This window comes from Yarrowia lipolytica, chromosome 1B (genome assembly GCF_001761485.1).
Source record: "Yarrowia lipolytica chromosome 1B, complete sequence".
NCBI classification, from domain to species: Eukaryota; Fungi; Ascomycota; class Dipodascomycetes; order Dipodascales; genus Yarrowia; species Yarrowia lipolytica.
Genome location: NC_090771.1, coordinates 628,191 through 652,042, shown reverse-complemented (window position 1 = coordinate 652,042; position 23,852 = coordinate 628,191). Strand labels below are relative to the sequence as shown.

Here is a 23,852-nt window from a genome sequence, read left to right as displayed (position 1 = left end):
ATTTGAGTCCTGTTGTAGTGGTATCAGGAGAACTAATTCTGAATGTACGACCGGATCAGTTGAAGTACAATATCAATATCACGAGTAACAGGTTTCTGGAGACGTCCAAAAACAATTCACTCACTCAACGTATGTCCAGCGACAGAAAATAGTGCTGCAAGTGATCAATGAAGGATACACAACTCCACTGTCCAGTCGAGGGATTCCGTAGAAGTTCACACTCTTGGAGAAGTGAGGGGGGCCAAAAGATTAGGCCACTCGAGTGGAGGGGAACAATGTCTCTCCAACCCGAAAGAAATGGTTTGGAAAGATTCGCAGTCAACGGTGTCGTTGGAGTTGACTGGAAGGAATCAGTGCAGTATTCTTAGGGTGTCGTAATCTAGAGAATGTGGCATGCTCGAAGTAGCCGTATTCTCGAGGGAGTTTGATCATTATGGGAACAGTGCTTGATGTTATACAGCAGTTCTTGTCGTCTATAGTGATGGATCCAGGACATCTCCCTGATTGGCAGGCTCGACGTTGAAAAAGAGTTGAAAATGGAGTAGAGAGTAGAGAGTGGAGAGGGTTCTATCGACTTTATGAGCCGTTATTATGACCCTTTTAACAGAGACCAGAATAACCAGCCAGACATGGTGGAATTAACTGGCATACTTGTTGCCATTGGCTCTTGCTATTGCTTCTTGCGATTGCTCTGTCAGGATCCAGTTTGTGAGATCCGTCTCAGATACTGCAGAAACTGAACTGAACCATAGAAGTCATGTTCGTCGTGTAGAGAAGAGAAAGACAGACGAATTTCTTACGTGAGACTTCTAGTCTTTTAAAAGACTCCATTTGAATATCATATCTCCTTGGCTTAGTAGAGAGAGATTCCAGCTGACAAATCCAAACTAACCCACATTCTAGACAAACTTGACAAGGAGTATCGTCACCCGTTGCCCACCTGAGAGTGCCCCATGGTCCCAATTAGGAGCTCGACGCGACGGATGCTCCTGAGTGGGAGTTGTAGACGACATGACATGATCATTGACCTTCGTGGAGACCTGGTGACCGGCGTAATGGCCTCGTTGGAGACCTAACCACGACCACTGGTAGGGGATGGGGTCTGTGAATAGATACAGTAAGAAGGAACTTTAGGGATGTGGGAAGCACAATCTTTCCAAGAGACAATTAATGTCTGAAATCAAATTATTCTCCACTCATATCTATGTCTATGCTCCAACTGTGTATGCTCCATCACTGTGTCTGCTCCATCGCCGTCTATGCAAGTCCCCCCAAGTAAACCATGCATCCCTTCAACCTCCCGTTGATGTAGTTGTAAGTCAATGTGACTCCCTCGTTACTCTTTCCCAGATCCTCCTCCTTGACATCATCCCCCGCTCGAGTCTGCTTCAGGGCTACCTCCAGCCCCAGCTTTTCTCGACATACCGTTTTGGCCCATTGTTGTTGCACAGGCCAGAGTGAAGCAAAGGGGTTCTTGCCGGTATTGACATCCACCAGCGCGGTAATGGCTCCACAGACGTGTTGGAGTTGTTCCAAGTCACTGTTCTTTGGCAGGAAGTAACACACATTGTCTGTGACCTTGAAGAACGCGTCATGGATTGTTCGCAACTCCAGAGGCTCCATGACGAACAGATCAAATTTCCCTCCATGTGATTTGTAGCTAGGCCCTCCCCAAGGCGGGCTTCCAAAAATGATATCCGTGATGGACTGGAACTCGGGACGAGCCAGAACCTCCAGGCAGTCTCCTACCACAAACTGAATCTTCTCCGAAACACCATAGACCCAAGCGTTCTGTTTTGCACACGTGATACTTTCGGGCTCAATGTCGATGCAAATAACGTGGTCATAGTAATGGGCCAGCTGAATGGCGTTTCCGCCAGCGCCTCCAAATGCATCCACCACCACGAGATTGGGATCAGGAAACCGGCTCCACAAATGCTGGGCTACCTGCTCGGCCACCAGTTCGGGGGTCGTACTGAACCATTGGGCGTTGTTGAGGAGCACTCCTTCGTCGAACTTGGAGAACAAAAAATGTCGCTGGTTGTAGTAGTTGGATAGTGACTTGGGAAGCGTAGAGTAGTCGGGCCAGTAGGGTGTATGACGGGTGTAACCGGCAGTTGCAGAACGGGGATGCTCTTTGATGTACTCAGGTTCGGCAGCTTCAGAACCAGAACCAGAACCAGATTCAATCTCTTCAGGAAGAGCTGGGGGAAGAGTCGTATGATAGATGGTGGAATCTTCTGTTTCTGTTGCAGCTTCAGTCTTAGACTCGCTGTCAGAAGATGAATCAGATGAAGAGGAAGAGGAAGAGGAAGAGTCAGCTTCAGAGCCAGAGTCAGCTCCGGAGCCAGAATCAGAGTGAGCTTCACAGCCAGAATCAGCTCCAGCGCCCGAGTCACTACCTCCACTACTACCCCCCACCTCAACACCACCCCGCGGAGGAGCATGCATGGAGTCCTCCTCAGGGCCATCTGAGTCTGAAGACTCAGTCTTGTCGGCGCCTGCGGTTGGAGCAAATTCTGTGTTAGTCTTGATTGAACTGACTCTGACATGAGAAACAAACCCACAGTTAAGTCCGAAGCAAAGCTCAATCGATAAACCACATGGCAACCGTCATCTCATGGCAAGGCACAAGCCAGACGTCTAATGGACTATACACACGGGACATCATCCTGCGGTCTTACTGCATAATGTCACCTCGAATTGGATACTCACTCGGACGGATACAGGTATCAAGGCGCGAGGAATATCAACTTACAACGAGAAAGATCCAACTGCAAACAAAACAGAGGAAACCCCTACTCATTCATAACGCCATCATGCGACGCGATCCACTTCAATGTCGCAGTGCAGACATTGCAAACCAGCTCTCAGCAAGACTAACCCGCGACAATAGTGCTAGCTGGCATGTGACGTGACCACCTCAATCCCCCTAAACTCCACCCCATACTCACCAATCTTCTGTCGTTTGAATCGATGAGACTCCACCTTCACCTCCTCTGTTCTGGCGCTGTTTAGAAATGCCGCCACGCCGGAGATGCCAACAGTTCTCTTCTTTTTCGCCATAGAGTCGTATGTGGGCAAGCTCAACCGGTCTGGCTTCTTTTGTGTCCTGGTTTCGACGTTGGTTCCGAGGTTGGTTTTTTTCCGTCTGGGATCTAGATTATGCAGCCTTATACTTTTTGGAGTTAAGATTTGGCATTTTTTTATTTTTATTTTTGAAATTTCAACATTCGGTTTTTCGCACTGCTTTTCTGCAACACAATGGTACGACTCAAGTCGCGATATCTGCTTTTCCAAATAGTCTACCCCACAGACACTCTGTCGACGTCGGAGGATGCCAAAACGCGGTTCCTCAAGATCCACAGAACGTCCGACGCCTCTGTGGTCAACGCCCGCAACCTGACGCAGATATTCAAGGACGAAATGGAGGAGTTGCACGGCGATTTGGGCGCGGGCTCGATCATGACAACGCTCAATGTCAAGTACTTTTCACCGGTAACGTCGACGGGCATAGTGCGGGTTGGGCGGCAGTTCTTGCGTGAGTTCTGGGCTGCGCTCACCAACATCACCGACATTGATAACACGCCCGTGGTGATCAACGTGGTGCACGTGAGTGCCACCATCAAAAAGTGCGAGATAGCGGCGATTGAACGCAATCAACAGATTGTGCGGTATCTGCAAAGGGGTGGCCTGGCCGTGAAGGAGGAGAAAGTGGACATGTCGGATGAGGAGTAACGAACACAGCGTTTCGGGTGAACCAGTTTGCGCCAGAAGCCGACTAGAGGTTTGGTGAGGGAGTGGGTTCGTGGAGTAGCCTGTATGGATGGACGATCTGCACCAACGGACCAGTTCACGCAGCATTACTGGTACCAGCACTTTGGCTGTTGGTGAAGAGTGAGTTTGTCGATTGGACTTTTAGTCAAAGGATATCGATGTGCTTCTTCTGAGATCGGGCATTGGAAGCATGTTTCATCAGGATATGATGGACCGTAGGCTGCATAGACTAAAGGATTTATTTATTCTTCACGAGCATTGTATATGAGGTGAACCAAGTCTCGCATACCATTCTAACCACAGTTGCAGTACGACCTCCCGAATGTCGGTTTACAGATGATCCTCTATCTTCAGTCATGACCATGACTGGAGCAAAGAAGAACTCTGTACTCAGTCTGGGCTCTTCCTTCAATCTGGAGTCCAGTTAGTTCGAGAAGACCAGCTGAGGCTCTCTCTCCCCAAGGCTAGCGTTGGGGAACTTTTGCCGCCTACAGTAGTTGTATTCTTCTCGAGCGAAAGTGAGAAATAGACCCCAGATACGTCACCGACTCTCAATACTAGATTCAGCGACGGAACACACGTTGTAGAAACCGGGTGAAGGGTAAAGAGCCAGGAGAGGACTTGTCTCTAGAGTCTGGGGAAGTTGTCTCTAGAGTCTGGTTGTCTTTAGATATCTGCAAGTTGGAAGCTGCCCCAGAGATGAGGAGAGCCCTTGACCGTATCACTTCATGGATTTGCGCCTTGCTGTGTCAGTACCGTATGGTATCCGTTGCTCAACCAGCTGAGCAGTAACACAATGAGAAGGAGGGTATTGTACGATCTGAAAAAAGGTATCTGAAAGAGTATCTGAAAGAGTATCTGAAAGAGTATCTGAAAGAGTATCTGAAAGAAGTATCCGGAAAAAGTTCAGGTTCCGGTCATATCTGTAATATACAAGTATCTGTCTGTCTCAACTGCACTGGTGACCAAGTACCACCACCAGGCTTACCGTAGGGGTTCGACACTTGTGCGAGGTCCAAGAGCTGAAAAAACAAGACAATTGCAATGGTCAATTGGCTATCTGGATAATCTGGATAATTGTGAGCTGTCTTTGACTGTTTACAGAGCATCACATCCTGGTGTCCTGGTACGCGAAGGCATGTACAAATATGCGCTGCACCATACGGTAAATGTGTTCTTGAATCTATAGTAAAAAAAAAAACCGCCAGTTGAACCAACAATGGTAAAAGGCTTATGAAAGCCTGGCGTTCATGAGAAACTCCCTTCTCCATAAAAAAGAGGTCCCACCGAGATTCGAACTCGGGACCTTAAGATTTGCAATCTCACGCGCTACCGCTGTGCCATAGGACCAGAAATATGTTCAAAAAAGGTGTCGAAGCATTTTATTCGAGAAGAATGCGAAAAAAAGTGCGCACATCGCAGATTCAGAAGTATATGATTTATTGAACGCCAATAACCCGGCTTACTAGGTATATAGCTGTAAAGAATCATTAGAAAAATACAACTGCTCAACCTCTCAAATAGATATACAAAACCGAGACTTGCTTGAGCTCATCTGCCCTTCCTAAACCTATACTACTGTACTGCAGTTGATCTCTGGCCTGTTTTGTTGATGCTGCTGGATTGGGCCAGAACAGACCTCAGAACGAAAGGAGAGTTCCTGATACCAATGGTTCACAGTAAAATAGCTGATAGTGGCACTCCCTGGGCGACACTTCTCCGGTAAAGGCTCCCTCGTCGGCCAAGAATCAGTTTGACCGACATCAGCATAGTGTGTGATACTATGCCGATTTGATAAGTTTTCGAGTCAGACAGAGCTGAGGATAAGACCCATGTATCAACTTCAACCACACTTGATTTGGACCACCCGTCGTTATAGGGCCCGTGTAGCTTCACTCTCGGGGGTCTGATACAGAACCAGAAACTCGCTGTTGCAGCACCACCTGTAAAAAGATACAGTGAAGCTGTCGAGGAGCTCAAATGCTCGTGTAGCCCTTTCATGTCGGCTTCTATTTGATGTCCATCTCACAAGATCCAGTAAGAGTTCCATCTATGTAGCCAGCATGAGAATATGCTAAACGAAGAGATGTTGTTCCTGTTCTACCTGGCAGCGACCACTGGCTTCTGAGCAGAAAGCCAGAAAGTTGTCTCGGGATTTGGATTGCAATCATGGCCGGAGAGTTCCTGGCATTGATGGTGGACTTTTAGACATAGTTACGACCTGCATACATGGCCATGAAACGGGGTATACCCTTCTAGCAAGACACTTGACGTCTAGAGCAGATTTGGCACTGTAATGTCAGCATTTATCCAGTGTTAAATCCTGAAGCAGATTTGGGGAGCGTTGACGTTTTAATGATTCTCCCCGGCTCTCTCCGGCAGAGATGGAGTAAAGCGACCTGCTGGAACAGGCCGTCCTCGAGAAGCGTCACTTTGGAAGTCTCTTTGGAAGTCTGACATCGGCCTCGTTGATTACTTCGAAAGCACGTTAGACAGGAAAACCCTTCAACCCCTGTTGGGGTTGTGTAACAGAGGACATGGTATTTAAGCAGAATACAAGCTGACGTGCGGTGTTTGAAAGTAAATTTGTAATACTGTCACCAGTAGATGACCAAAGTTAGCTGTTACTCAACTATCTGTCCCTTCCACGGACCTGTTGCCACGGGAACGACATTCTGTACGGTACTGCCACCAGTGGTTAAGCAGGTCGTTATGGGTAATAAAAGAGCTCATAACTTAATTGAGCAGTCTGTATTGACAGAGAGGTTTCAATCTTTGAATTATGTTCGGTCCAAATCTCAATTAGTTCTTCGTAACTCCTTCAGGGTCTTCGGTATATCTGAATGACGGCTAGATGCACATCATCACCAAGATCCCGACGATCCAAACAATCACTAATACCTCATTAGTCAACCCGAGCACGTTACTAGAATAGTCATCCTCAATTTGATTATTCACTCAAGAATCACTCCTCAGCCAATTGCCGACGATGTTCATGCACGCTCCAAGACCCATTACGTCGTCTACCCGAACCCAATCTATGCTTATATAATTGGATAAGAACGCAGATTTGAACACACCACGTGACCCCAGACGTGTTTGTGCACAGATAGACGGTGTTTGGAAACAGCCCCAAGTCCGTGAATTGGCGTTTGTGTCACTTGTCTCTGCTGTGTCTGTTGTCGTTGATCTGATTGATTAGCGGTGTTTCAGCCGCACTCAGCCGCATGTAAATATGGTTTGAAAGGTGTTGGAGTTTGAACGGGCATATGGTTGTCAATATTGAAGCTATTTGCGAGAAAAGTATATCAGAGGGATTCTGGCGCCTCGAATAACCCGGTTATCTGCATATATTTGGTCTCCTATACGCTCTGCGTTCTCCAGAGTCCCTGCAAATACCCTGACGCAGCCCAAAGTCAAAACGTAAACACGCCAACTTTAAATATACCGTTAGTTAAACCCCGGATTCCGGCTTCTTTTCTCAACTCTTACTCTACACACATCCATGGCTCTGGGAAACGACAGCGCAATTGCTCAGAACGAGGGTCTGGGAGACGAAACCCCCGCCCAGGAGACGGCGTCACAGACCGCCACCCCCAATGCGGAGGCGACCCAAGTTCTGCTTGATGTCGATAATGACGAAGATGACGACGACGAGTCAGGAAGTGATGACTCCGACGATGCTGAGGAGCCAACCAACACTCCCTACGTCTATGTACCCCAAAACTGCAACTTTGGAGAGCGATATCCCATGCTGTCGGGAGACGACAAGTCACCCTTTCCCCACCCCTACACCACCGACGCTTGGGGCGACGTGTACACCACCCCTGTGTGTCTGGAGGAGCAGGGCGTGAATGGAGCATCGGAGGCCATCAGACAGAAGCCAGAGTGGTGGCGAAAGATCGACGACGAGACTATTGTGGCCAAATGGAAGACGGAGATGGTGGAGCAAGGGGTGCGAGAACCGTGGGCCGATTACGTCATCAAGGAGCTCAAGGAGGTCTACAGACCCATCTCAGCAAAGTTCGAGCACAAGGCTGGCCCCATTCTCACCCGTGAGATCATGCAGGGTGACGGGCTTGTTTCCGAGGACACAAAGACCAAGCTCAAGACTGTAGTCAAGGAGTTGCTTGAGGACGAGGGAGAGCCCGATTGGCATCCTGGTTCCAACGAGCAGGTTCTGGATCTAGTCCATCCTTCTCTATTCCCAATTGTCTACGAAAAGACTCGAGTTCTCCAGTCCGACCAGCCTGATCTCAAGTTTGAGCTGGGAACCACTGAGGGTTTGTTCCCCTCGCTCGACAAGTGCATCAAGGCTCCTGTTTATGACTGCAAGACAGACGCAAACAAGAATGACATAGCTGATTATGCCATTTCCAAGAAGTACCAATGGATCCCCACCCCCTTCAAGATTGACGAGAACGGAAAGGTGTCTGTGCAGTCCTACATCAACAACCTGCACCCCATTTGGCACAAGGATCTGTACCCTTTGATTGGTCAGATCTTCGAGGACTGTGTTCCTGCTCTTGAACACACCCTTGGTGCTTTCCTCTCCGGCCAGCTGCGACGAATCAATCCCATGTCTCACTCCAACGGCTACTATTCCGACGAAGAGCCCAATTTCGAGGACGAAAACGGCGAGTGGGACGATACTCTGTGGGAAGAGTGGAATGAGAACCGCGTGCCTGCCATTAACAATCCCCCGGAGGAGGTTGTCCAGATGACCAAGGAATTTGAGGCCAAGGGCAAGACTCTGAATGTCATCACAAAGCTGGCAAACATCCATCTGACTCCCGAGAACCCCTCCTATCCCGGGGGTACCTGGCACGTCGAGGGTACCATCAACGAGAACATTGTTGCCACCGTTTTGTACTACTACGACGTTGAGAACATATCCGAGTCGCGTCTGGCGTTCCGAACCGCCATTTCCGACCCTGAGTACGAGCAGAGTGACGAGCGAGGCGTTCGAATGGTGTTTGGTATCGAGGACGAGCAGAAAATGGTGATGGAGCTCGGCAATGTGGAAGCCAAGGAGGACCGTGTGGTTGTGTTTCCTAACATTTACCAACACCAGGTCCAGCCCTTTGAGCTGGCCGATAAGACCAAGCCTGGCCACCGGAAAATTGTGTGTTTCTTCATTTGTGATCCCCACGATAAGAAGGTGCACACTACTGCTCGGGTGCCTCCTCAAAACTCTGCTTGGTGGGGTGAGAAGGTGCGATCTATTGGTTTGCTTGACAAGCTGCCTGATGAGCTGTTCAACAAAGTGCTGGATGCCCATGATGACTACCCCTGGAGTCTGCAGGCTGCTAAGGAGGTGCGACTGGATCTCATGGAAGAGAGAGGCAAGGTTGTGGAGGATCAGAACGAGGAGGAGTTTGACGGACCCCTGTTTGGACGACAGTTTTCTTTGTGCGAGCATTAGTGGACTTGCGTCCTTCGTTCTGTTTGCCATATCGCTTTTGTATGAATTTACTGATTAATAAACGAAATCAACACACATGTGGTTCCTTTGGACAGTTTCTGAGCTTTGGATCCCATATCTACACGATAATAGAGCCTGGCAAAAAAACATACGTCATCAGCAAAGGCACCGCAAAACAGGCACTAGATGATAATTTTCACAGACACAATGCGACAGTCGATTCCTCAATGTCGTGGAAAGGTCGATACTTATTGGAACCACTAGAGAGTCCTTGTTCACAATGACGTTGGTGTACTTGGTTTGTTCCCCTGATATCGTCATCTCCATCTACAATGGAGAAAGTGTGGGATCTTCACTTCTTGCAGTGGAGCCGTTGCTTCGTCGTCTGGAGTTCGGGGGTGTCCTGGTTTGCAAACGATGAATGTCTCTTGCTTTAATGTGACCCTTGAGTGGTAAATTGTACCATCAAACGAGGCCTCATGGGTCAGACGCTCAGTCCTTCACTGAGCAAATGTTCTCCGTGCTCAATATGAGAATGATGGCTCTGTCTGTATCCATCCACCAGATTCACTCTGCCTCGGGTTGAGTTGCAAAGACCAGCTGAATGGTTCGCAACTTCCATTAAATGACACAATTTTACCCATCACTGATTTGATTCGTTGCCCGTGTATCCATGAAAGTTGCAGTTATGTACAGTCTGTTGAGCAGTGAGCTGTTGAGCACATTCTGCTCCGATGTTGGCTTGTTGTTGGAGGCAGTCGGAACCAACACATTGTAAGTTTCTCAAAAGCCTTGGTGAGACTTTGGCTGAGCTTGGCAATGGCCTTCTTCTCCGCGACCTTTCTTCCTCTGTCTTAGTCTGGGTGTTCTTTCTGAGGTATGATACCGCGTCTAGATCCCCCGAGGAGACTCCAGGTTCTCGCATACGTCTCGACTTGTTGTTTGAGCAACTCAAAGGACTTTTCGTCTCCAGCCCGTTTTTGAATGTTCACTTTCGACTTTTCCTGTTATCGACAGACCTCTTCTTTCTTCTCACCCTTGGCCTGTCTCTTCTCCTCAGCCAGACGTTCCTTTTCGGCCTTCATCTTGTGCTCCTCGAAATTGTTAGGCACAAGAACGATGGCAAGATCAGGGGCCGGGTAGTCAGCACTTCCCACGACCCCAACTAACGCTTCAACTCGAGCGCTACCCAAAAAAGCTCTGAAGATGATTCATGATGCCCAAGACGGTTGATTCGGCTAGAGCTCCGCAGGCCCTATCAGACTGTCCCAGTGAGAATACACAGAGCTTTGCAAGCGCTGTCGAAGAAGCGATTCGTGACATGGTGTTATTGTGAGATTTAATGGACTGTCGTCGAGAGAGCCTACATCTGCCCAACGTCGTGTCTTCAGATTGGCACATGATGGAAAATGTAGCGCGTTTAGCGTGTTATCGACATTCTTCCATCTCCAAAAGAACAACTATTGTACCAAGGAGGCGCAACATGGTGGATTTGGTCTGGTAACAAGTCGTATCCATACACTAACAAATTGGTTAGGCTTTTCAACTATATGTTGATCAAAAGCTAACTACTGTTAGACTGATTGATGGAGATGTTATGAATGATGATTCTGAACAAATTTTGGAACACAATGATCTATTGTAGCGATACTACAACTGTGTGGATGCCCTACAGTAACGCCACCTCGGTTCTAATTTCCAGACCTCGGATTAACTAGTTCCCGAACCATTGCTACGGACATTTAGAAAGACCCCGAGACCAAACCAGTCTTCACTCCTTGCGACAGTATACATAATTTCACCGAGTCGCGCTTACATTTACCAAGTCCGACTAAGATGTCGTCATAGAAAGCCTAGACAGAGTTGAGAGTCCTCTCCCTGTCCGACAAAGGATGGTGGACTTGGCAGTTTAATGCAAGATGCTCGTGTACGTTTTGTCTGTCCAAACAGCATCCATTGACATCCCTATCCTTACTATTATTGATAACAGAGATCTTTCCAGATTCCACCTAACAAGCCTACTCTGTCATCTTCTTCCCCTATGCAGAGTCCCATGAGGAGGTTCTGGATTGGATGGATGAAGACGACGACTTGGTTGATAAAGCCTACGGTAGTTGGATGTTGCATCGGACTGGGTGAATCTGTGTTTGGTCTGTGCGAGACGAGAATGTCACGAGATTCTGGTGTCGAACAAAACCATGGCTCACAGGTACAGTGCCGTATACTAAGAGCACACCAGAAGGAAAGCGACTCTGTTGTTCATCCAGTTTCTTTGGGCAACCAATCCAAGGCAACGACTACCGTCAATGATGTCAGCGAACCTAGTGGTCTTCTGTACAGTCCATACGGTATTGTACCTGTTCCGTTTCTTGTCTGAGGCGCAGTCTTGCTCTCTCACGTTGAAGATGGAATCTGCGGAGATATATCTCGTTTCATCTTTCAATTATTACAAGTACCCGAACCAATTGGATTGTATAGAAAAAGATGAAGATGAAAGATCGAAAATAAAGATCAAAAATCGAAAATGAAGATGAAAAATCGAAATGAAGATGAAATTGAAAATGGATGGAATTGAAAAAACATTTTAGGTTTCGCATATTTTAAATACAAACCTTGAATATGAAAAACTCGAATCTAAAATCTTGAGTCCGAACCTTGAATCTGAATCTGAAAAACTTGAATCAGGTATATAAAAAAAACCAGACCACGAAAGAGCAAAACATGGCAACTCACAAAAGAAACCACAGCTGAGACTTCCGAACCGACACAAAAACAAAGGCTAACTCAGCAGCAAAAGGTTACAGCACCCAGGATTCTCGTATGGTCTCCCACTACAATACTAACTGGGCTCTCTGGTGCTTGACTATGGCTGATCGGACGGGAAGCCGTATTTTCACCAAGATATGGCCGTAACCGGAGCTGCGCCGACCCGGAATCGAACCGGGGGCCCATCGATGGCAACGATGGATTTTACCACTAAACCATCGGCGCTTATTAAACGCCCACCGAAGAGAATGCTAAATTCGGGAAACTTGGTTACGTAACGTAAACCCAAAGATACCAGCAAATCCACAAGAGGCGGGTTTGTGGAGTTCTGCAAAACCGTCACCTCCAAGTCGTTCAGACACAGACACGTGTGGGTGTCCCATCTCTTCTGGAGTAATTTTGAAGAGATCTTTTATCCGCTTGGTGGATCTCCATTCTGGCCCAGCCGGAACATCGACACATGTGGTTGATTCCCAATATTCTATGGGTGTGTATCATTGCCAGATTTATTACTCTATATGGTCCGGCGCAATATCTAATAGCTTGGGCTTCGTATATCTCGGGCCGAACGGTCATCAAGGTATACAAACGCGTTCCTTCTCATTTACGGATCCCAGGGCCGCTCGAAGAACTCTGGCTGTGATTCTGATAGGCATCTTTATCTCGAAGGAGTATCGAGGCAGTTTGAGATCGGATTGAGCTATGTCCTTCTAACAAAAAAAATAAAAAAAGAAGAAAAAAAACATGCAGAAACGGAGATTTTGACAATATATAGTCATGGGAAGCTCCTTTGAAACCTGGTATCGATCATATAATCGGGATGTAATATCTCTTGGGTTTGGTGTTTTATTAGAGACTTTCAGTTCCGTCCCTATTGTTATACTAGAACCTATGTCTGGTGGAGTATGTATGTATAAATGATATACTGAGTGAACTTGACTCTATGAAGTGAGTAGATAGGTCAGTCAATGACATTATTGTGGACAGTCAAGTATTTGTCGACAGAAAACTCTTTGTCGACAGTCTCTGTTGACAGACAAGTCCGAAGTTTTTTTTGTTTTTTTTGTTTTTTTTGTTTTTTTGTTTTTTGTTTTTTTGTTTTTTTGTTTTTTGCGCAGTTTTGCCAAAAGTGATGTAGAAGTCATTGTTTAACTACAATGCAGAAGTCTGCGCTGTTGGATATCCACGCCAACACGAGCTGAAATCTAGCCACGTGATAATTATCTTGATTATAATTCTTTTACTTCATTGTATTCGTGATTCATGAACATTTCTTCCTGTTTATATGTTTCACCATATCGTAATACATTTGAGTTCAGATAATGCACCCTGCAGCCTTATCGCAACTCAGATTCGTGCTGGAACATCAGCACTGACGCTCGCGGGGGTGATGGGAATGTCTATGGCGTACTGTTTTGGGAGCTTATATTAGTCACGTACTATACACCAACCCCATTGTATCGTCGTTTCTGTACTTTGCAACATTTTTACCGTTTATCACTCCCTGTCACCTCCTTCTACAGATGAAGGAGCACAGGATGGTAGCGACTCACCTCATCGTCATCACCGGTGGGATTGAGAGTAGTATATTTTAGTGGATCGTTGGTATACATGAAGGTTCCAGGGCAACTCAGTCCCTCCACGCACCTGTTGAGAGGTGGCTGGATGAAGGCCATGATTCCAAGTCAATCAGAGATGTATCAGGGGAGCTGGTATCGGCTGGTCGGACCTGTTCTTGACAAGTGCTGGGGTGAGGAGATACACATGGAGATGTTCAAGGGGATGTGGACAAATACCACGACAGACTGGACTCGAGTAGGGCATCTGGATGATTTTAAGTCCATGGGGAAGAGTGGGTAATATTCTTGAGATAAAGAAAATGGCAGGGCCAGCGGGAATGTCAGAGCCAGCGGAAATTACAAGGGTAAACCGGACACCATACCGAAGTCAAAGTAGTCTCCAAGCCTAGCATCTAAAACTCGTATAATTACCTTTTAGATATTGTTTCATTGCTGCCTACAACCTCCACGAGCCATCCTTCAGATGTAGATATTGAGACACGCGAAGGTAGTGGAGACTCTGGTATCAAAATAGTTGCCTCCTCCCGTTCATCAGTTCTCTATTCTGTGGAGTATGGTACGTTGCAAGTAGATTTATTTTTTGATCTTTTCAGATCATCATTTGATCGCCAACAGCCTCGGTCTCTGCTTCTCAGCTGGATACAGCCGGCAAAGACTGGGGCCGGCGATCTTCACTTTCATCTTGGTAGATCATTTTGAAAACACCACGTTGGTGGTCTCAACCTCTCTTCAGCCTTTTAACAGAGTACTTTAGGTCAGATCAACACAACTCAGCTCTCCCAGCAATCCATATGTCATCCGAGAGCTTTGCGAAGCCCCTACATGTGTAGGAACCTATCGTTGACGGCTGTAACGAGCACTAGATCCAGACGATGAAGCTATCGTCTGGATTCTTGATTTCCTTGCTGGGAAGGAACATGTTGGTACGCTCTGCGAACCACCTCTCCACTGACACGTCGACGGTCTCGGTAAAGCTCACCAACCCATTCTTGGAGGAACCCAGCTCTGGACCGAGCGTGCTCTTTATCACATCTATACCGGGGACAATCTGAACGACAAGTAAACCTGAAGAGTCCGAAAGTCGTCCCAAAAGTTACCAGTGATAAAGCGGAAACAAGAGACATTATACTGTTTCAAAAATGTCGTTTGTTAGTGCGTCGGGGAAACGTCGATGATAGTCTCGACTTGTGGAAAGTAAACCAGAACGGAAACAAGAAAGGGGACATAGTAGGACATTGTACTTTGGTGGATAAAATGGTGATTGTGTTTGTTTTCTCAACTCGTTATGACTCTTCCGGTACCGCACAAGGGTACACTGTCCCTGTCTTCCAGATTCGAGCTCCTGCTTCGAACCCCTTCTACATCGCTCAACTCCAGAAGGACATGAGTCCTTTTTTTATTATTCCATCTCCCTTTGGTCAGAGTTCGAGGAATAAGGTCAACTGGATTTGAGAGAGCTCCAGCTCTCATATGACTTCGTCGTGATAGCTTTGGAGTCCACTCTTCGAGAGTAGGACGTGTGAGGTAGATGGGCAAAATTGAATGATGAATGAAGACGGCGAGACTATGAGCATATCCTGATCAATATTCTCCCTAATATGCCGTGTTAAGACTGTTAATCAGGGCGAAGAGGGTTCCTCCAGGTTGTTGGAGATTTGTTAAAATCTGTTGCATTGTTTGTTAAGACTTTGTTGGAAACCCGAGTTCCAGGAACAACTCCACAAGACGTGCTCCTAACCCCTCCTCGGATCACTACCATCCACTTGAACAGTTATATTGATTACACATTAAGAAAACACTGGGTTTTAGGAGGTTGAAAACTCACTTACCACTGAGACGGAGGCGGTCCAAAATACCCCGGGTCTTCGGGAATTGGCACATGTGGAGGCAAGGGAATTCCTCCTCCATCCATTCCGTCGTAAATCACGTCATTTCCCCACCATTCCAAATCTTTTGGATGATACTGGACCGAGAAGAAGATGATGATTCCCGACAGAGCGATTCCCGTGTCCATAGCCGCCTCCAAAACGTAGGCGTACTTTCTCCACCAGGACAGGTATCGTGACTTGATGTAGCCATTGAACAGAATGGCCAGGTAGAGCCCGCCCACCTTATAAGTGAGGTTCTGAGGCGCCCAGGCTAGCATACCCACGACGAAAATGAGCGGGTTGAAGTAGAGACACTTTCGTCGGTAGTAGTGGATTTTTTCCGAGTATTTGGGCCATTTCTTGGCCATATAGTAAGGCACCATGACCTGAACAAACCAGAAAAAGAGGCCAGCGCAGGCTCCAAAAAGGAACATCCACTTCATGACAGGATACTTGTCGAACATCTTTTTGGGGCCAATGACTCCCCAGGCGATGGAGGCCGTGAAGAAGGTGGTTTCCGACGGACAGGTGAACTTGAGTCGGTTGTCGGCGTCACAAATCTTGTCCAAACCCAGCTGAAACTGGATCACTCCCAGACAAACAAAAATGTTGACAAGAGTAGCCCAGATCTGGAGCCAGAAGATGGATCGGGGGGGAAGGTGGGCGTAGTGGGTCAGTTTCTGGTCGGACGTGTAGTTCTCGGCCTGCTCAGCAATCTGTACTGACAGAGCCTTGATGAGGTTAAGCGCCATGAACCGTCCAGGGAGGGCATATCCAATAATGAGCTCTGAAAGCACATTGAGTGACAGAGAGGTGGCGGTGTAGGAGACAAAAACTGTAAAGGGAATGATGAAAACAGCCACCAAGCCCATCACAAAGACAATACTCCACACAGGAGTATCTACTGGCCACACTTCCACTAGAACAATCGCCAGGACAAACATGATGAGCAGAGTGAGATAGAACCACCAGTCGGGGACCTCTTTATGTCGTCGCATATATCGAGAGAAAGGGTCGACTCTTCCATGGTAATTGGACCGGTGAATGTATCTGAGGGCCTTGGCAGTCTCCACGATGGCATCTCGCATTGCTCTCCAGTCCATGAGAATGGTGTACACAAACGAGAACGTGTAGATGGAGAAAAAGGCCGAGTAAAGAACGAGGTTTCCGGCCGAGTAGTAGGGGGTGGAGTAGTTGAGAAACTTTTCTTTGTCGAATTTGTAGTCGGTGAGAATTCTGGTCACATTGAAAGACTTGCCCTTGTTGTCAAACAGACGATTGGAGTTGATGGGGATGTGGGCGGTCCACGAGTTGTTGGTGTAGTAGACAGCCAGGATAACCAAACCTCCAAAGAAGGTGCCCACAAAGCCAGTGACAGAAGTGTACAGAGGAAGGGTGATAGGCGCGATTCCAGCGACGGCCTGATTCCAATCGAAGGTGGGAATGGGATTGAAACCGAGCCCCGCAACCGATCCAGTGACAACGGCGAGATCTTTGTTGCCTGGCGCGATCCACGTCATCCAGTTGAATGTCTGCAGGAAGTTCATGAGGTAGTTGGGCACCCAGAAGTACAGAAACGAGAAGGCGAAAATAATCATGAAGAAGGTGTATCGTGAGATCTTCCATCCATTGATACTTTCTTTTCTGTTGGGGGCCAGAAGAGCCTTGTTGACAGCAAGAGTGGGCAGAAGCGAGGGCCACATGGCCTTGACCGGGTAGACAGCGACTCTCTTGAGTAGTCCAGCAAGTCCGAATCCCATCATCTGGGTCACCAGAGTCAACACAAACTGGTAGCCGAAGCCTCTGGCCCAGTCCTGGTTGTAGAAGGAGGGAAGGGCCTGGGTGATAATGTTTGAGGTGACGTAGGGGGTTCCCGCTGCACATCCGATCATGATGGTGGCCAGAAGCTGTTCTTTCTGACTCCAAACTCCGGGGTTCAGTGTGTACCGTTTTCCTCTGAAGGTGAACCCCCAGTCAGGAAGAGTGTACTGTAGGAAGCGTCCGCAAGGGTACAACAAGAGTTGACATACCCCCGAGCCCAGCGAAATGGCAGGAAGACGAACAGAGAAGAACTGGTTAACAAAAGCAGCAATGGCTACCCAAATTGTTCCCAAAACCCACACTCTCCAAGTCTCCACGGTGGTTTCGGTCTCGTCATAGGGGTCTGTCACCGATCGAACCTCGGGGTAGGGGCTCCACCAATGAAAGATGGTAGCCCAATAACGTACCAGCAAGATGTTTTCGGGATCTTCCTTCTCTGGATCCTCGCCAGACCCAAACGCTTCTTTCAGACCATTGATTTCCACCCGGTACTCGTGCCGAAAGTTGTTATCGTGGTCATGGTACTCAAAGTTGACCTTGACGATGTTCAACGCCTTCTCCAGAGTCATCTCCGCCAGCTTCTCGGCCATGAAATGGACTTCTCGAGGATAACTCCCATCGAAATCAGAAGGGGGAATGCCGAGTTTCATGGCAATCCACTCAATTAGCGAGTCGTCGACCTCAACCACCTCGGCCTGAACTTGCGAGTCATCATCGTCTTGGTCGCGGGGATCGTCCTGAAGCCAGATCTCCTTGGCCTTTTTGGCCTTTTCGACCGTGGCAGAAAGGATTGTCATTGGGGGAGATTTTTTGGGTGAACTGTTCACCCATTGGCTGGTGTTATATAGATATTGCCCAAGTCGCTATATCTACACCACACGGCTCTTGTGTATAACACACGGCACTATGTTACCTGGTACAGCACTCACACTAGAGGTCGGTCTTGTGACCCCATAACCCCATTAGTGGTGCGAGTAGGATAGACAGGGTGTGTGGCTTGTCGACGATGTTTGCGCTGCACGAAAGAAGACGACAGACTCGAGTTGAGGCAGTGTCAACATCACCACTTAGCCGGATACGATGACTGGCGCAAGACGGTCCAAACAATACCACAACATTGCGCAGGAGTACCGACACGACACCATGAAGCATCCGTCGACAACACCATGAAACAATGACGTAATGGCGTGTGATAGCGTGCAAGCGGCTATCTATTCCCACTTTTAGACCCTCGCAAAAGCCGCCCCACACTAGGCAATCCCCCTTAGCAGGCTTTTAGACCCTGTTATCCAGCACTATAGCTCCATATCAATCCGGGGTAACATGAGGATGAAGAATAGGTTGAAGAAGTGTCGCTCAACTGGACGCCAGTGGAACCACAATGTATGTGATAGGCCAGCTTCTGTTTGGAGATTCAAACACTCGGTCAAAGTCGGGAACCAGATGGGGAGCCGCCATACAGCCATCTATGAACGGCTTTGATTTAGTGCGAGCTCTAACCAACATACTAGTCCATTTGAGAAAAACAAGTCCGGTCGGAAATAAGATAACACCGTTCCCAGGTGACTGGTGACAAGTGGGTGGTTTGTTGGTCGCAAGTGTTCATGTCGCTCGCAAGTTTCCAGTTCGTTCTGCAAGTGCGTCATGATATCGTTAGAAGAAACACGAGACAAACACGTTGACTGGCGAACAGATACGCAGATCGCCTCCATTCAGCCGCGTTTTACTAGACAAAGTCAGATAGCCCCACAATATCTACCAATGGGCAAAGGGAGCCAGAGCGTGATTACCCCTTTTCACATAATGCATACTGGCTCTAGAATCGATGCATGTAATCTATGAAACGCATGGGTATAGGCGATTGGCGACTGGACAACTGGCTTTGGACAGCTTTTGGACAGCTGGCAATTGCGCGTAGTGGCCATCGCAGAGAGCAGAGTGAGGGTGGTGCAGGTGGGAGCTTGGTGCTTGTCAGAGGATAGGAATAAGCAGTCAGGAGCAGTTCCACCAGACTTTCAGTCCACCGACTTGCAGTCTATAGACTACAGACTTGGGTCTCTTCGTCACTGACAGGGCTCTCCCGCGCGTGTTCTGCAACCAAGGAGAATACAGGTCAATGATAGCTATCTCTCACCCTTCACCCTTTTCTCAGCCTTTTCTCAGCCGTTTCTCAGCCTTCTCTCAGCCTTCTCTTCGTCTACAAGTGAATAACAGTCTCCCCTTCGTCAGCCTCCGTTGGGACAGCTGTCTCGTCGGCGTCTTCGGTAATCTCCTCAATCTTAGACCCATTGTTTTCCACTTGCTGTTCGGAATGACTTATACCACGTTTGGTAATCTCGGCCTTCAGAACCTGGATGCGCATCTCCTGGTTGCCAATCACCTTGTTGTTGTCGTCAATGACCTCCTGTAGCTCGTCGTCCTCCTTGACAAACTCCTCCAGCTCTTCATTGGACCGTTTGAGGTGCTGGATCGAGTTCTGTAGACGATCTCTCTCGGCTCGGAGCTCGTGGTCGCCCAGAGAGGCCACAATCAGCGTCCATTCTGTCTTGTCGTTGATATCCGTCATTTGTGTGTACTATACTGTGCTGTACTGTTCTTGTAGTTGTAGCTGTGAAGTCAAGTTTGCGCGTTGGTGCACGTCTAGAATGTGCTCCGGAGTCAACCAATGTCCCAACTACAGACTCAACAAAAGTGCTCACAAAGTTCAACTAAAATCCCACCAAAATTGCTACCCAAAATTAGCAACTGCACCGCCTTCAAAACAGCGACTACTAGTTAGGAGCTGTCTGCGGTGCGAAATCGAAGAGTCTTATGCTTACTAATCGTCCATAGACCAATTTCCCCGTCCAATCAATGCTCATAACCAGATGACACAACCCCTCCTCTCCAGCAATGTACTTTACATACTCTAGATGCTTTGTAATCTTACATCTACTTACAGCACATCTTGTGACCTGTGACGCCAACGACTTTGTCACGTGGATAAAACGCAAAAGAGTATATATTTGACATGGCAGGTCCTCTCACAGCGGAATTCACAACCACAGCCTCCGGCAACATCTTCTCACCCTTGAATCGAACCCACGTTACCCCGCCACCCCCCACCATCAGCAACTCCACCTGATCTGAAATCACCTCATTAAGGTTCCAACATACGCTATCAGATAACCCCAAGTCTAACAGAATCGCCACTCAAACAGGTACACCTCAGAACGACACTATGAGCGAAATTCGGGTGTCGTGTGCGAGCTCGGGCGTCTCGGTGAGCGCGGCACGAGACCAGTTCTCGTCATTGCCGCACCTCAAGGCGTGGATCGAGCTGGAGTTCTCAGTGTCTGTATCCGAACAGCTGCTGCTCACCGTGGCGGCCGAACAAGTCAAAATGGCGCATCTGGGGACCCAAAACGAGCTGTTTGTGTTCGACAGGAGCGTGGTTGGAGGCACTGTGTCGAACGAACACAAATACTCGGCTCCAAAGCTCAAGACACTCACTCCTGGAACGGACCCGTCGCAATGGGCCCTGACGGTTCTCACACACTGCTCGCGTCTTGTGGAGGAAACAAAGCGGGTGACGGCCGAAATCGCAACCATCAAGCGAGCTACAAACGTGGCCATCACGCAAATGAAACAACACTCACAAAACCTGGACAAAAACCTGCTCAATGTGAAGGAGTATTCCAAAGAGCTCAATCAAGGAATTACACCGCTCCTGTCGGTTGATCTCGCCCAGCTGAGAGATAACACCAGGGCCGTTAAACTCGTGGCGCCGGCCGTGTTTGGAAAAAAACAGTTCCTTAACGACTGGTTGGATCTGCAACAGCTGCAGAGTATTGTGGTCGAGTTCAAGGCGGACTTCCCATCTTGCATGGACAAACTACAGACCCTCGAGCAGGATCTCGCACAGCTCTCAAAGGATACCCAGACCCTGGTCAACAGCACGGACGTGTGGATTGGAGGAACCAACTCAGATGTGCTTTGCAACGAGGCCGTTGGAATCTTACGTAAGTTGTCAGAGCTGACAAGCGGCGACCACGTGACCAACGAGGCCGTAAAGTCTGTCCAAAACTGCCAGAGCCAGATTTTGGATCTCCACAAGGCTCTGTCCAAGGCCAAGTTCCAGACTGTTCAGCACTCGCAGAAGGTCCTACAGTCAATTAGCCAACTGCAATCTCGATCGACAAAGCTAAAGCCCAAACTGACCCATATCGGCTCAGAGCTCACCAAGTACGAGGAAAAGCGTGTGCAGGCCATGAAGCAGGTGGACGTAGAGTTTGTGTACGGTTGTGTGCTCGTCGAGATGCTTCGACGGACAGTATGGAGCCAATCTGGAGGAGAAAACGGGTCGGTGAAGTCCGAAATCGGAACCCGAGTGGCTTGGAAGAAGCAGTTCCAGGACACGTTCCCGTTTGTGGACATTTTGAACGAACAGGAGGATCTTACTATCGATACAATATCCACATCCAGTCCGTCTATTGTGCACAATCTCGTGATTGCTCGTCCAGTTGTGACCGATTACATTTCTCAAGTGTCCTCCAAGGAGGTGAGAAATAACCTGGAATCGCTTCTGGGCGGTGTTACTGGTTCCGCTGCTGCCACTTCGTCGTTCCCTAGAAGCCTGTTCCGAAACGGTAGCATCAGTGGTTCTCTGATGGCCGAAAGAGCCCCCATTTCATCTGCCACGAACGCCGACGACAAGATTCGAGGTTACGAGGCGCGAATTCGGAAACTCGAAGATCTGCTTTACAAGCAGCGTATGTCTCAAGACACGTCTCGATGGTCTGTTTCCCCTGGGACTCCATCTGCTGGGTTTGCAGTTGTTAGCCCAGGTCAGCTGAGTTCTGAGGCTCGTGGCTCGTCACTGTCGCCCGAACCAACTGAGACTCGTGAACAGGTTAAGGCACGTGAGAAGGCTGAAGAGGAGGCCCGGAAGGCCGAAGAGGAGCGTCTTGCGCGTGACAAGGCAGCTGCTGAGGCTCTACAGTCCAAGGTTGATCAGCTTTCTCAGTCTCTTTTGCACACCGAGAACGAGAAGAACGACCTTATGGCAAACCTGGCGTCTATGGAGTCCGACTTCTCGCGCGAGCGACGATGTCTTGTTCAGGAGATCAGCGAGCTGAAGCTTCGTGTCGAGGAGCTCGAGGAGCAGGTCGAGACTGCTGCTGAGACATCCATCGAGCGTCACCAGCGGGCTGACCAGGAGACAGAGGAGCTTGAACAGCGTCTGAAGGCCATGACCCTGGCGCAGAACACTGTCGACGACGAGAACAGCCGGCTAAAGATCACTCTTCAGGACATGTCGCAACGGCTTTACACGGGATACAAACGGAATTGTGTGCTGCTTGAGTCGCTCGGTCTCCAGGCCCAGAAGGAGTACGATGCTGATGGTTCTGAGGTTGTCTCTTTCGATATCCACCGTGTCAAGGGTCTTCGAAAGAAACACCGAGGCAAAAAGGGCGAGAAGACTGAGAAGGACAGTGAGAGTGATTCTACCGACGACTTTTCTGCCCTCTATTGGGCCACTAAGACCACTCCTGACTCGTTTGAATCGAGCTACAGGACATTTCTGGCCCGCATCTTCCTTGATTATGACTTGTACGTTGAGAAGGTGGCCAAGCGATTCGAGGACCTGGAGCATCTCGCTCGCAAGCTGCAGAAGGAGGCCCGAAACTACCGTACCATGACTCAGCAACTGGATGACGAGACCCGGTCCAAGATTGCGTTGAATCGGTTCAAGGTGGGTGATCTGGTGTTGTTCTTGCCCACCCGGGATCCCAGTCGGCAGCCACAGCCTTGGGCCGCGTTCAATGTTGGAGCTCCGCATTTCTTCCTGAAACAGAAGCCAGGAAGGGAGTTGAAAGATCGGGATTGGTTGGTTGGACGAATCACGGGGATGGAGGAGAGAGTGGTCAATGGTGGGATTGGGGACCGGGAGGAGAATCCCTTTGACCTTGGACAAGGGTTGAGATGGTGGTGGCTCGAGGCTGAGGAGGAGTAGGAATATGGGCTGTGTTGTCATTTTGTCGGGACCAAGGAGCACTATCAGTAATTTGCATTTAATAATGATGTTATGAACAGTCTTTTTGTAGAGCTATGAGGTTTGTAGTCCATCTGTCTATCAACTCAAATACATCTTTCCATGCTTGGTATTGATACCCTTGGTGATAGTCCGACTTTTCGTAGCGGGTACTTGATCTTGAGTTCGGCGGGGCTCTTTCCCCGGTCGTAAACGTCGTCGTAGTCGCTGGTGGTGATGTCGTGCTCCTCCTCCCATCTTCTAGGCTTGTGTCCGCAATCGCAGTCCTCGTCGTGTGTCTCCTTGTCTGGTGAGCTCCAGTTCAATGTCGCTATCAATGTTGGTGAAGTCTGATGCCTTATCTCCAAGCGTATTGTCTGCGTTGTATACTCGTTGGAGGTGGAGGAAGTGGTCCTTCTCTTCCTCATGGGGGTTCGTAAAGCTCAAACTTGGAGATGTGAATGATATTGTGATCCCGGGGAAAACTTGGAGAGCCTCGAGATACGTACGCAAGTCTCTCCGAGGAAAAAAGGAGTAGAAACCAACAGTCTTCTTTTGCTGGTAGTCCGAAACTACTCCTCTGAGCTGGCTACTGTCGGGTT

At 48.5% G+C, this 23,852-nt stretch overlaps 9 protein-coding genes and 3 non-coding genes across 12 annotated transcripts; 6 read left to right on the top strand and 6 right to left on the bottom strand.

Annotated features, from left to right (window-relative positions):
* Positions 1 to 433: 433 nt before the first annotated feature.
* On the top strand, positions 434 to 740 carry YALI1_B06514g (uncharacterized protein; the record flags this gene model as incomplete). The annotated part of the gene is made up of 2 exons (XM_068281984.1): positions 434 to 518; positions 562 to 740. The coding sequence occupies 2 exons, from the start codon at positions 434 to 436 to the stop codon at positions 738 to 740; spliced, it is 264 nt and encodes an 87-aa protein (XP_068138085.1).
* Positions 741 to 899: 159 nt separating this feature from the next.
* On the bottom strand, positions 900 to 1,234 carry YALI1_B06508g (uncharacterized protein; the record flags this gene model as incomplete). Its single annotated transcript, XM_068281983.1, has 2 exons — positions 900 to 1,128; positions 1,197 to 1,234. The coding sequence occupies 2 exons, from the start codon at positions 1,232 to 1,234 to the stop codon at positions 900 to 902; spliced, it is 267 nt and encodes an 88-aa protein (XP_068138084.1).
* Positions 1,235 to 1,257: 23 nt separating this feature from the next.
* On the bottom strand, positions 1,258 to 3,066 carry YALI1_B06489g (uncharacterized protein; the record flags this gene model as incomplete). Its single annotated transcript, XM_500507.4, has 2 exons — positions 1,258 to 2,519; positions 2,955 to 3,066. The coding sequence occupies 2 exons, from the start codon at positions 3,064 to 3,066 to the stop codon at positions 1,258 to 1,260; spliced, it is 1,374 nt and encodes a 457-aa protein (XP_500507.4).
* Positions 3,067 to 3,264: 198 nt separating this feature from the next.
* YALI1_B06487g (uncharacterized protein) lies at positions 3,265 to 3,738 on the top strand (the record flags this gene model as incomplete). Its single annotated transcript, XM_500506.1, has 1 exon — positions 3,265 to 3,738. One exon carries the CDS (start codon positions 3,265 to 3,267, stop codon positions 3,736 to 3,738), a length of 474 nt encoding a protein of 157 aa, XP_500506.1.
* A 1,317-nt stretch (positions 3,739 to 5,055) lies between these two features.
* YALI1_B06469r lies at positions 5,056 to 5,127 on the bottom strand. Its single transcript has one exon. It is a non-coding gene; the product is annotated as a tRNA-Cys (tRNA).
* Positions 5,128 to 7,282: 2,155 nt separating this feature from the next.
* YALI1_B06447g (uncharacterized protein) lies at positions 7,283 to 9,202 on the top strand (the record flags this gene model as incomplete). Its single annotated transcript, XM_500505.3, has 1 exon — positions 7,283 to 9,202. One exon carries the CDS (start codon positions 7,283 to 7,285, stop codon positions 9,200 to 9,202), a length of 1,920 nt encoding a protein of 639 aa, XP_500505.3.
* Positions 9,203 to 11,998: 2,796 nt separating this feature from the next.
* On the bottom strand, positions 11,999 to 12,117 carry YALI1_B06399r. Its single transcript, XR_002432071.3, has one exon. It is a non-coding gene; the product is annotated as a 5S ribosomal RNA (ribosomal RNA).
* A 5-nt stretch (positions 12,118 to 12,122) lies between these two features.
* On the bottom strand, positions 12,123 to 12,193 carry YALI1_B06398r. Its single transcript has one exon. It is a non-coding gene; the product is annotated as a tRNA-Gly (tRNA).
* Positions 12,194 to 15,373: 3,180 nt separating this feature from the next.
* YALI1_B06340g (uncharacterized protein) lies at positions 15,374 to 18,034 on the bottom strand (the record flags this gene model as incomplete). The annotated part of the gene is made up of 1 exon (XM_500504.3): positions 15,374 to 18,034. One exon carries the CDS (start codon positions 18,032 to 18,034, stop codon positions 15,374 to 15,376), a length of 2,661 nt encoding a protein of 886 aa, XP_500504.3.
* A 1,041-nt stretch (positions 18,035 to 19,075) lies between these two features.
* YALI1_B06328g (uncharacterized protein) lies at positions 19,076 to 19,357 on the top strand (the record flags this gene model as incomplete). Its single annotated transcript, XM_068281982.1, has 2 exons — positions 19,076 to 19,184; positions 19,227 to 19,357. The coding sequence occupies 2 exons, from the start codon at positions 19,076 to 19,078 to the stop codon at positions 19,355 to 19,357; spliced, it is 240 nt and encodes a 79-aa protein (XP_068138083.1).
* A 234-nt stretch (positions 19,358 to 19,591) lies between these two features.
* YALI1_B06324g (uncharacterized protein) lies at positions 19,592 to 20,059 on the top strand (the record flags this gene model as incomplete). The annotated part of the gene is made up of 1 exon (XM_068281981.1): positions 19,592 to 20,059. One exon carries the CDS (start codon positions 19,592 to 19,594, stop codon positions 20,057 to 20,059), a length of 468 nt encoding a protein of 155 aa, XP_068138082.1.
* A 398-nt stretch (positions 20,060 to 20,457) lies between these two features.
* Positions 20,458 to 23,232, top strand: YALI1_B06315g (uncharacterized protein; the record flags this gene model as incomplete). The annotated part of the gene is made up of 1 exon (XM_500502.3): positions 20,458 to 23,232. The coding sequence occupies one exon, from the start codon at positions 20,458 to 20,460 to the stop codon at positions 23,230 to 23,232; it is 2,775 nt and encodes a 924-aa protein (XP_500502.3).
* Positions 23,233 to 23,852: the final 620 nt, after the last annotated feature.